Source organism: Tachyglossus aculeatus, chromosome 1 (genome assembly GCF_015852505.1).
Source record: "Tachyglossus aculeatus isolate mTacAcu1 chromosome 1, mTacAcu1.pri, whole genome shotgun sequence".
Taxonomy (NCBI): Eukaryota; Metazoa; Chordata; class Mammalia; order Monotremata; family Tachyglossidae; genus Tachyglossus; species Tachyglossus aculeatus.
In genome coordinates this window covers 7001574-7014069 of record NC_052066.1, presented here as the reverse complement: position 1 = coordinate 7014069, position 12496 = coordinate 7001574, and the positions used below count along the sequence as shown (strand labels likewise).

The 12496-nt window shown below is 57.1% G+C and overlaps 1 protein-coding gene across 1 annotated transcript in view; it reads right to left on the bottom strand.

Moving 5' to 3' along the window:
- Positions 1–5086, bottom strand: part of DPP10 (dipeptidyl peptidase like 10) — a 301222-nt gene extending 296136 nt beyond the window's left edge. The window contains exon 1 of the mRNA XM_038753670.1: positions 4997–5086. Within this exon, the coding sequence (XP_038609598.1) occupies positions 4997–5086 (90 nt within the window). The remainder of the gene's footprint in view (positions 1–4996) is intronic.
- Between the last annotated feature and the right edge of the window lie 7410 nt (positions 5087–12496).

Genomic DNA, 12496 nt, shown 5'->3' with positions numbered 1-12496 from the left:
TCTAAGCACTGGGGTAGACACAAGGTAATCAGATTGTCCCATGTGGGGCTCACAGTCTCGATCCCCATTTTACAGATGAGGGAACTGAGGCCCAGAGAAGTGAAGTGACTTGCCCAGGGTCTCACAGCAGACAAGCAGAGGAGCTGGGATTAGAACACATGACCTCTAACTCCCAAGCCTGGGCTCTTGCCACTGAGCCACTGAGCCACTGAGCCACTGAGCTGCTTCTAAAAGAGTGTCTGGAAGAGTAGAAGGAAAAGGAGAAAGAGGAGGAGAAGGGAAGAAGGAGGAGAAGGAAGAGCAGAAGGATCAGGAAAAGGAGAAAGAGGAGGAGGAGGGAAGGAGAAGGAAGAGCAGAAGGATGAGGCAAGGGAGAAAGAGGAGGAGGAGGAGAAGGAAGAGCAGAAGGATGAGGAAAAGGAGAAAGAGGAGGAGGGGAGAGGGAGGAGGAGGAGGAAATGGAAGAGCAGAAGGATGAGGAAAAGGAGAAAAAGGAGGAGGAGGGGAGGAGGAGAAGGAAGAGCAGAGGGATGAGGAAAAGGAGAAAGGAGGAGGAGGGAAGGAGGAGGAAATGGAAGAGCAGAAGGATGAGGAAAAGGAGAAAGAGGAGGAGTAGGGGAGGAGGAGGAGGAAGAGCAGAGGGATGAGGAAAAGGAGAAAGGAGGAGGAGGGGAGGAGGAGGAGGAGAAGAAAGAGCAGAAGGATGAGGAAAAGGAGAAAGAGAAGGAGGAGGGAAGGAGAAGGAGAAGAAGGAAGAACAGAAGGATGAGGAAAAGGAAAAAGAGGAGGAGGAGAAGGAGAAGGAAGAGCAGAAGGATGAGGACAAGGAGAAAGAGGAGGAGGGGGGAGGGAGGAGGAGGAGGAGAAGGAAGAGCAGAAGGATGAGGAAAAGGAGAAAGAGGAGGAGGGGGAGGGAGGAGGAGGAGAAGGAAGAGCAGAAGGATAAGGAAAAGGAGAAAGAGGAGGAGGAGGGAAGGAGGAGGAGGAGAAGGAAGAGCAGAAGGATGAGGAAAAGGAGCAGGAGGAGGAGGAGGGGAGGAGGAGGGGAGGAGGGGAGGAGGAGGAGGAGAAGAAAGAGCAGAAGGATGAGGAAAAGGAGAAAGAGAAGGAGGAGGGAAGGAGAAGGAGAAGAAGGAAGAACAGAAGGGTGAGGAAAAGGAAAAAGAGGAGGAGAAGGAGAAGGAAGAGCAGAAGGATGAGGACAAGGAGAAAGGGGGGGGAGGGAGGAGGAGGAGGAGAAGGAAGAGCAGAAGGATGAGGAAAAGGAGAAAGAGGAGGAGGGGGAGGGAGGAGGAGGAGAAGGAAGAGCAGAAGGATAAGGAAAAGGAGAAAGAGGAGGAGGAGGGAAGGAGGAGGAGGAGAAGGAAGAGCAGAAGGATGAGGAAAAGGAGCAGGAGGAGGAGGAGGGGAGGAGGAGGGGAGGAGGGGAGGAGGAGGAGGAGAAGAAAGAGCAGAAGGATGAGGAAAAGGAGAAAGAGAAGGAGGAGGGAAGGAGAAGGAGAAGAAGGAAGAACAGAAGGATGAGGAAAAGGAAAAAGAGGAGGAGAAGGAGAAGGAAGAGCAGAAGGATGAGGACAAGGAGAAAGGGGGGGAGGGAGGAGGAGGAGGAGAAGGAAGAGCAGAAGGATGAGGAAAAGGAGAAAGAGGAGGAGGGGGAGGGAGGAGGAGGAGAAGGAAGAGCAGAAGGATAAGGAAAAGGAGAAAGAGGAGGAGGAGGGAAGGAGGAGGAGGAGAAGGAAGAGCAGAAGGATGAGGAAAAGGAGCAGGAGGAGGAGGAGGGGAGGAGGAAGGGGAGAGAGAGAAGGAGGAGGAGGAGAAGGAAAAGCAGAAGGATGAGGAGGAGGGGAGAAGGCGGAGAAGGGGAGAAGGGGGAGGAGAAGGAGAAGGAATAGCAGGAGGAGAAAGAGAAAAGACAAGGAGAAGAAGGAGGAAAAGGAAGATCAGAAGGAGGAGAAAGAGAAGGGTCTGGCCTGAGGCTGGTTTCCCTCCCTGAGCTGTCCTGCTGGGAGCCGCGGGGGCTTTGCTCACACACACACACACACACACACACACACACACACACACCACACACACACCAACGTTGAGAGCAGATTCCGCTTCAACCCTGAAATGACTGAACTGTCCCGGGAATTTTTCTCTGCAAGCTGGGAGGGGGGAGGGGGGGCGGTGACTGACAGGTGGGGGGACAATGACAGGCAGGTGGGGGGGTGACAATGACGGGCAGGTGGGGGGACAAGCACAGGCAGGTGGGGGGGACAATCACAGGCACGTGGAAGACAATGACAGGCAGGTGGGAAAAAATGACAGGCAGGTGGGAGATGATTCATTCATTCATTCATTCAATCGTATTTATTGAGCGCTTACTGTGTGCACAGCACTGGACTAAGCGCTTGGGAAGTCCAAGTCGGCAACAGATAGAGACGGTCCCTACCCAACAGCGGGCTCACAGTCTAAAAGGGGGCAGTGACAGGGAGGTGGGAGAAAATGACAGGCAGGTGGGGGGACAATGACAGGCAGGTGGAAGACAGTGACAGGCATTCATTCATTCATTCATTCAATCGTATTTATTGAGCGCTTACTGTGTGCAGAGCACTGGACTAAGCGCTTGGGAAGTACAAGGCAGGTGGGAGACAGTGACAGGCAGGTGAGGGGCAGTGACAGGCAGGTGGTGGGGGGGACTCCAAGAGCCCTCCCCCAATTCTAGGACGACCCCTTTACCCCTACATCTGGGGATTCGCTGAGGACGGCGGTGGAGGCCCCCAGAGTCCCCCCACCATCCCCTCCTCAAGGGTCGAGGGCTCTCCCGAAAACGAGGTCCAAACCTGAAGCTTCCCGCTGGGCGAGGGCGGGGGAGGAAGGAGAGGGAGGAGGGATGGGCAGGGATGGCAGGGATGGGCAGGGGAAAGGATGGGCAGGGGGCAGGGATGGACAGGGAGCAGGGATGGACAAGAAGCAGGGGACAGGGATGGACAGGGAGAAGAGATGGGCAGGGGGCAGGGATGGACAGGGAGCAGGGGGCAGGGATGGACAGGGAGCAGAGATGGGCAGGGATGGGCAGGGGGCAGGGATGGGCAGGGATGGGCATGGGACAGGGATGGACAGGGAGCAGGGATGGACAGGGAACGGGGGCAGGGATGGACAGGGAGCAGAGATGGGCAGGAATGGGCAGGGGGCAGGGATGGACAAGGAGCAGGGGGCAGGGATGGACAGGGAGCAGAGATGGGTAGGGATGGGCATGGGCAGGGATGGGCAGGGGCAGGGATGGACAGGGAGCAGGGGGCAGGGATGGACAGGGAGCAGAGATGGGCAGGGGGGCAGAGATGGACAGGGAGCAGGGGGCAGGGATGGACAGGGAGAAGAGATGGGCAGGGATGGGCAGGGGGGCAGGGATGGACAGGGAGCAGGGGGCAGGGATGGACAGGGAGCAGAGATGGGCAGGGATGGGCAGGGGGCAGGGATGGACAGGGAACAGAGATGGGCAGGGATGGGCAGGGATGTGCAGGGGGCAGGGATGGACAGGGGGCAGGGATGGACAGGGAACAGAGATGGGCAGAGATGGGCAGGGATGGGCAGAGGGAGGAAAGGATGGAGATCAGGAAGAGCAGAGTGTGGAGGGGGAGAGGATGGGGGCGGCCCCACGATTCCCCGGGCCCCGCAGCCCCCCGCGCCCAGCCCCCAGCGGGCCCCACTTCCACCCTCCTCCTCGATTCAGGGCACTGGCCGCAGCCCCCTCCCCAAAACCTTCCGCAGCCCTTCCCACCATCCCCGGGCCCCCAGAGACCCCCGGCCCGACCCCCCCGGGCCCCCTCGGGACCCCCGACAACCCGGGAGGGAGAGGGGAGAGGGGAGAGGGGACGACGCCCGCGCTGGGCCCTGCCCCCCGACCCCTGGGGGGCCCGGTGGGCAGATCCCGGGGGTCTCCGGTGAACAGACCCTAGGGGGTCCCAATGGGCAGACCCTGGGGGTCTCCGGTGAGCAGAACCCAGGGGTTCCCAATGGGCAGACCCTGGGGGTCTCCAGTGAATAGACCCTGGGGGTCCCAGTGGGCAGACCCTAGGGGTCTCCGGTGGGCGGGCTCCGGGGGTCCCAGTGGGCAGATTCTGGGGGTCCCAGTGGGCAGATCTTGGGGGTCCCGGTTGGCAGAGCCCCGGGGTCCCGGTGGGCAGAGTCCGGGGGTTCTTTGGTGGGCAGAGCCCGGGGGTTCTCCGGTGGGCAGAGCCCGGGGATCCCGGGGAGCACATCCTGGGGGGCCCAGTGGGCAGGGGTCTCTGGTGGGCACATCCCGGGGAGTCCCAGTGAGCAGATCCTGGGGGTCCCAGTGGGCAGATCCCGGGGGTTCTCATGTGGGCAGAGCCCGGGGGTCCTGGGGAGCACATCCTGGGGGTCCCAGTGGGCAGACCCCAGGGGTCTCCGGTGGGCACATCCCGGGGAGTCCCAGTGAGCAGATCCTGGGGGTCCCAGTGGGCAGATCCCGGGGGTTCTCATGTGGGCAGAGCCCGGGGGTCCTGGGGAGCACATCCTGGGGGTCCCAGTGGGCAGACCCCAGGGGTCTCCGGTGGGCACATCCCGGGGGCCCAGTGGGCAGATCCTGGGGGTCCCAGTGGGCAGACCAGGGTGGTCTCCGGTGGGCAGAACGTGGAGTGTCCCAATGGGCACATCCTGGGGGTCTCCGGTGGGCAGAACGTGGGGTGTCCCAATGGGCACATCCTGGGGGTCTCCGGTGGGCAGAACGTGGGGTGTCCCAATGGGCACATCCTGGGGGTCTCCGGTGGGCAGAACGGGGGGTGTCCCAATGGGCACATCCTGGGGGTCCCAGTGGGTAGACCCCGGGAGTCTCCGGTGGGCAGAACGTGGGGTGTCCCAATGGGCACGTCCTGGGGGTCTCCGGTGGGCAGACCCTGGGGGGTCCTGGGGAGCAGATCCCGGGGGTCTCCGGTGGGCAGACGCCCCCGCCCTCCCTCCGGGATGGGGGTCCCGCTCTGTGTGTGTGTCTCACCTGGTCCTGGTGCGGGGCCTGTCCGGGTCGGGCGGCCGGAGCGGGGGGCCCGGGGGGTCCGGGCCGGGGCTCCGGCTTCATCGCCGTCATGGTCCGGGGGGGGGGGGGTTGGGGGGCTCCTCTCAGGCCGGGGGCAGCGGGTCCTCAGCCCCGGGGGACCCCCGCCCGACCCTCCGGCATGGCCCGGGACCGGGGCAGGGATCGGGGCGGGGGGGGGGGCCGGGAGGTGCACAGGATAAAGAAGAAGAGGGGGCGCGGGGGATGGGGAGGAGGCTGAAGAGGGACGCGGGGGATGGGGAGGATGCAGAAGAGGGGCGCGAGAGAGGATGCCGGGGGAGGGATGGGGAGGATGCGGGCAAGGGGGCGCGGAGGAGGCCGGGGGATGGATGAGGGGATGCGGGCAGGGGGCGCGGAGGAGGCCGGGGGGTGGGCAGGATAAGGGCAGGGGGCGCGGAGGATGCCGGGGGATGGGCAGGATAAGGGCAGGGGGCGCGGAGGGTGCCGGGGGATGGAGAGGATGCGGGCAGGGGGAGCGGAGGGTGCCGGGGGATGGAGAGGATGCGGGCAGGGGGAGCGGAGGGTGCCGGGGGATGGAGAGGATGAGGGGGTCGCGGAGGATACGGGGGGATGGATGGGGGGATGCGGGCAGAGAGCGCGGAGGAGGCCGGGGGACGGAGAGAATGCACAAGGGGGGAGTGGAGGGTGCCGGGGGGCGGAGGGATGCGGGCGCAGAGGATGCCGGGGGATGGATGGGGGGATGCGGGCAGGGGGGCGCGGAGGGTGCCGGGGGATGGAGAGGATACAGGCAGGGGGGCGCGGAGGGTGCCGGGGGATGGAGAGGATACAGGCAGGGGGGGCGCGGAGGGTGCCGGGGGATAGAGAGGATGCAGAAGGAGGACAAGGAGGGTGCCGGGGGATGGAGAGGATACAGGCAGCGGGGCGCGGAGGATGCCGGGGGATGGAGAGGATACAGGCAGGGGGGCGCGGAGGGTGCCGGGGGATGGAGAGGATGCAGAAGGAGGACGCGAAGGATGCCGGGGGATGGAGAGGATACAGGCAGGGGGGCGCGGAGGATGCCGGGAGATCGAGAGGATACAGGCAGGGGGGCGCGGAGGATGCCGGGAGATGGAGAGGATACAGGCAGGTGGGCGCGGAGGATGCCGGGAGATGGAGAGGATACAGAAGAGGGTCGCGGAGGAGACCGGGGTGGGCAGCCGGGTCCCGGCGGGGTCGGGCAGCGCGGCCAAAGCAGACGGAGCCCAAAGACCCGGGACGAAGCTCCACCCCGCCCCCCATACACTCCCCCATCCCCCCCGCCTTACCTCCTTCCCCTCCCCACAGCACCTGGATAGGTGTATATAGCTTTGTACGGATTTATTACTCTCTATTTTACTGGTACATATTTAGTCTATTTATTTTCTTCGGTTCACATGTTTTGCTTTTGCGGTCCGTCTCCCCCCCTTCTAGCCTGTGAGGCCGCCGTTGGGTGGGGGCCGTCTCTAGATGTCGCCGACTTGGACTTCCGAGGCGCTTAGTGCGGTGGTGCTCTGCGCACGCGGTAAGCGCTCAATAAATACGATTAAATACGATCGAATGAACTTCCGGCCCCGCCCACAGCGCGAGGCCACGCCCCCTCACGCTTCGGAGCCCCGCCCACAACGCGAGGCCACGCCCTCACACGATTCGAAGCCCCGCCCACAACGCGAGGCCACGCCCCCGCGCCGAGGCCACGCCGCCTTATTCATTCATTCATTCATTCATTCATTCATTCAATCGTATTTATTGAGCGCTTACTGTGTGCACAGCACTGTTAGTCTGTTTGGTTTTGTCTCCCCCTTTTAGACTGTGAGCCCGCTGTTGGGTAGGGACCGTCTCTAGACGTTGCCAATTTGTACTTCCCAAGCGCTTAGTACAGTGCTCTGCACACAGTAAGCGCTCAATAAATACGATTGATGATGATGATGATGATGATGTACTAAGCGCTTGGGAAGTACAAGTTGGCAACGTATAGAGACGGTCCCTGCCCAACAGGGGGCTCACAGTCGAGAAGACCCCCTGAGGCCCTGCCCCCCTTACGTTGAGGCCCCGTCACTTCACATTGGGGCCCTGCCCCCTCACACCGAGGGCCCGTCAATCATCCGAGGCCCCGCCCCTTCACACTGAGGACCCGCCCCCTCGCACTGCGGGCCCGTCCATCATCCGAGGCCCCGCCCCCTCACTCCCGAGGCCCCGCCCCTTCATACTGAGGCCTCCAATCGAGGCCCCGCCCCTCGCTTCAAGGCCCCGCCCCCTCACCCTGCGGGCCCGTCCATCATCCGAGGCCCCGCCCCTCACACTGAGGCCAAACCCCCGACACATTGAGGCCCCGCCCCCTTGAGGCCCCGCCCCCTTAGAACTGAGGCCCCTCCCCTGAGGCCCCGCCCCTCACACCGAGGCCCCGCCCCCCATGCTGAGGCCCCGCCCCCTTCCCACCGAGCCCCCAGTCCCCTCCATCCGAGTACCCGCCCCATCACACCAAGGCCCCGCCCATCGAACTGAGGCCCCTCCCCTGCAAACCGAGGCCCCGCCCCTCACACTGAGGGCCCATCAATCATCCGAGGCCCCGCCTCCTTCCTATCGAGTCCCCGCCCCCTCACTCCCGGGGCCCCGCCCCCCATATTGAGGCCCCACCCTTTCACACTGAGGGCCCGTCAATCATCCGAAGCCCCGCCCCTCGCGCTGAGGCCCCGCCCCTCGCACTGGGGTGCCGTCAATCATCCGAGGCCCCGCCCCCTCATACCGAGGCCCCGCCCCCTCACACCGAGGGCCCGTCAATCATCCGAGGCCCCGCCCCCTCACACTTCAAAGTCCCGCCCCCTGTCCCAGGCCCCCGCCCCCATCCTCTGTGGTCCCACTGCTGATTATGAGGATGATAATAATAATAATGATGATGATAATAATAATAATAATAATAATAATAAAGGCATTTGTTAAGCGCTTACTGTGTGCCCAGCACCATCCTAAGCGCTGGGGAGGATACAAGGCCATCAGGTTATCCCACAGGGGGCTCACAGTCTTCATCCCCATTTGACAGATGAGGTAACTGGGCACAGAGAAGTGAAGTAACTTGCCTAGGGTCACACAACAGACATGTGGCGGAGCCAGGATTTAATAATAATAATGATAATAACAATAATAATAATAATAATAATAGCATTTATTAAGCCCTTACTATGTGTTCTAGACCCTGTTCTAAGCGCTGGGGAGTATACAAGGTGATCAGGTTGTCCCACGGGGGGCTCACAGTCTTCATCCCCATCTTACAGATAAGCGAACTGAGGCACAGAGAAGTGAAGTGACTTGCCCAAGGTCACACAGCAGACGTGGTGGAGCCAGGTTTGAATAATAATAATAATAATAATAATACTAATAATAACAATAACAATAACAATAATAGCATTTATTGAGTACTTGTTGTGTGTTCTAAGCAAGTTTCTAAGCACTGGGGAGGATACAAGGTGATCAGGTTGTCCCACGGGGGCTCACAGTCTTCATCCCCATTTTCCACATGAGGTAACTGAGGCCCAGAGAAGTGAAGTGACTTGCCCAAAGTCACACAGCTGATAAGCGGCAGAGCCGAGATTAGAACCCATGACCTCTGATTCCCAAGCCCGGGCTCTTTCCATTGAACCACGCTGCTTCTCCTGCTTCTCTTCTCTTACTCTGTGCCAAGCACTGTTCTAAGCACTCTGGAGGATACAAGGTGACCAGGTTGTCCCATGGTGGGGGGGGGGGGGGGGGGGGTGCTCACAGTCCTAATCCCCATTTTACAGATGAAGGAACTGAGGCCCAGAGAAGTGAAGTGACTTGCCCAAAGTCACCCAGCTGACAAGTGGCAGAGCCGGGATTTCAACCCACGACCTCTGACTCCCAAGCCCGCGCTCTACCCACTGGGCCCAATGGCCCCCATTCCCTCCCACTTTATAAAAACTTCCCTCCTTAACTACAATCTCCAACCTCTCACTCTCCAATTACTTCTTCTCCACGGCCTTCCAACATGCCCATTTTTCCCCCATCCTAAAAAAAACCCCTCCCTTGACCCCCCAGCCCCTCCAGTAATCGCCCCAACTCCCTCCTACCCTTCCTCTCCAAACACCTTGAATGAGTCGTCTACACCCGCTGCCTCAAATTCCTCTCCTCCAACTCTCTCCTGGACCTCCTCCAATTTGGCTTCCATCCCCTTCGCTCCACTGAAACTGCCCTCTCCAAGGTCACCGATGACCTCCTTCTTGCCAAATCCACTGGCCTCTATTCCATCCTCATCCTCCTCGACCTCTCAGCTGTCTTCGACCCTGTGGTCCACCCCCTGCTCTTGGATACGTTATCCAACCCCGGCTTCACTGACTCCATCCTCTCCTGGTTCTCCTCTTATCTCTCCGGCCGCTTATTCTCCATCTCCCTGGTGGGCTCCTCCTCTGCCTCCCACCCCCTCACCTTGGGGGTCCCTCAAGGCTCAGTTCTGGGTCCCCTTCTAGTCTCCATCTCTTCCCACTCCCTTGGAGAACTCATTCGCTCCCACGGCTTCAATTCCCATCTCTACGCGAATGACACCCAAATCTCCATCTCCTCCCCTGTTCTCCCTCCCTCCCTCCAGGCTTGTATCTCCTGCTGCCTTCAGGACATCTCCGCCTGGATGTCCGCCCACCACCTCAAACTCAACATGTCCAAAACAGAGCTCCTCATCTTCCCACCCAAACCTATTCCTTTTCCTGACTTGCCCATCACTGTGGACAGCACTACCATCCTTCCCGTCTCACGAGCCCGCAACCTTGGTGTCGTCCTCGCTTCCACTCACTCGTTCACCCCACACATCCAATCTGTCACCCAAACCTGCCGGTCTCACCTCCACAACATCGAAGAGATCCACCCTTTTCTCTCCAATCAAACTGCTCCCACATTTGTACAATCCCTCCTCCTATCCCATCAGGATGACTGCATCGGCCTCCTCTCTGATCTCCCATCCTCCTGTCTCTCCCCACTTCAGTCTATACTTCACTCTGCTGCCCAGATTATCTTTGTGCAGAAACTCTCTGGGCATGTTACTCCCCTCCTCAAAAATCTCCAGTGGCTGCCTGTCAACCTATGAATAAAACAAAAACTCCTCACCCTCGGTTTCAAGGCTGTCCATCATCTTGCCCCCTCCTCCCTCACCTCTCTTCTCTCCTTCTACAGCCCAGCCCGCACCCTCCTCTCCTCTGCCGCTAATCTCCTCCCCGTACCTCGTTCTCGCCTGTCCCGCCATCGACCCCCGGCCCACGTCCTCCCCCGGGCCTGGAATGCCCCCAATCCCTCTGCACATCCACCAAACTAGCTCTCTTCCCCCCTTCAAAGCCCTACTGAGAGCTCACCTCCTCTGAGAGGCCTTCCAAACTAAGCCCCATTTTTCCTCACCCTCTGTATATATCTATATGTTGCCAACTTGTACTTCCCAAGCGCTTAGTACAGTGCTCTGCACACAGTAAGCGCTCAATAAATACGATTGATGATGATTTATTTGTACTGCTGCCTGTTCACTTGTACTGATGTCTGTCTCCCCCCCTCCAGACTATGAGCTCATTGTGGGCAGGAATTGTCTCTATTGTTGTAGTGTAATAATAATAATGATGGTATTTGTTAAACGCTTACTATGTGCCAAGCACTGTTCTAAGCGCTACTTTCCAAACACTTCGTACAGTGCTCTGCACTCAGTAAGTTCTTAATAAATACAATTGAATAAATGAATGAATGAATAAAGGGAGCAAGTAGACTGTGAGCCAGTAGTTGGGTAGGAATTGTCTCTATCTGTTACCGAATTGTACTCTCCAAGCGCTTAGTACAGTGCTCTGCACTCAGTAAGTTCTTAATAAATACAATTGAATAAATGAATGAATGAATAAAGGGAGCAAATAGACTGTGAGCCAGTAGTTGGGTAGGGATTGTCTCTGTCTGTTACCGAATTGTACTCTCCAAGCGCTTAGTACAGTGCTCTGCACTCAGTAAGTGCTTAATAAATACGATTGAATATGTGAATGAATGAATAAAGGGAGCAAATAGACTGTGAGCCAGTAGTTGGGTAGGGTTTGTCTCTATCTGTTACCAAATTGTACTCTCCAAGCGCTTAGTACAGTGCTCTGCACTCAGTAAGTGCTCAATAAATACTATTGAATAAACAAATGAATGAATAAAGGGAGTAAATAGACTGTGAGCCAGTACTTGGGTAGGGATTGTCTCCATCTGTTACCAAATTGTACTCTCCAAGTGCTTAGTACAGTGTTCTGCACTCAGTAAGTGCTTAATAAATACGATTGAATAAATGAATGAATGAATAAAGGGAGCAAATAGACTGTGAGCCAGTAGTTGGGTAGGGATTGTCTCTATCTGTTATTGAATTGTACTTTTCAAGTGCTTAGTACAGTGCTCTGCACTCAGTAAGTGCTTAATAAATACAATTGAATAAATGAATGAATGAATAAAGGGAGCAAATAGACTGTGAGCCAGTAGTTGGGTAGGGTTTGTCTCTATCTGTTACCAAATTGTACTCTCCAAGCGCTTAGTACAGTGCTCTGCACTCAGTAAGTGCTCAATAAATATGATTGAATAAATGAAGGAATGAATAAAGGGAGCAAATAGACTGTGAGCCAGTAGTTGGGTAGGACTTACCGAATTGTACTCTTCAAGTGCTTAGTACAGTGCTCTGCACTCAGTAAATGCTTAATAAATACTATTGAATAAATGAATGAATGAATAAAGGGAGCAAGTAGACTGTGAGCCAGTAGTTGGGTAGGGTTTGTCTCTATCTGTTACCAAATTGTACTCTCCAAGTGCTTAGTACAGTGTTCTGCACTCAGTAAGTGCTTAATAAATACGATTGAATAAATGAATGAATGAATAAAGGGAGCAAATAGACTGTGAGCCAGTAGTTGGGTAGGGATTGTCTCTATCTGTTACCAAATTGTACTTTTCAAGTGCTTAGTACAGTGCTCTGCACTCAGTAAGTGCTTAATAAATACAATTGAATAAATGAATGAATGAATAAAGGGAGCAAATAGACTGTGAGCCAGTAGTTGGGTAGAGATTGTCTCTATCTGTTACCAAATTGTACTCTCCAAGTGCTTAGTACAGTGCTCTGCACTAAGTGCTCAATAAATATGATTGAATAAATGAATGAATGAGAAAAGGGAGCAAATAGACTGTGAGCCAGTAGTTGGGTAGGGATTGTCTCTATCTGTTAGCGAATTGTACTCTCCAAGCACTTAGTACAGTGCTCTGCACTCAGTAAGTGCTCAATAAATACGATTGAATAAATGAATGAATGAATAAAGGGGGCAAATAGACTGTGAGCCAGTAATTGGGTAGGGATTGTCTCTGTTACCGAATTGTACTCTCCAAGTGCTTAGTACAGTGCTCTGCACTCAGTAAGTGCTCAATAAATACGATTGAATGAATGAATGAAGGGAGTGGGAGAATAGGGCTTAGTCAGGG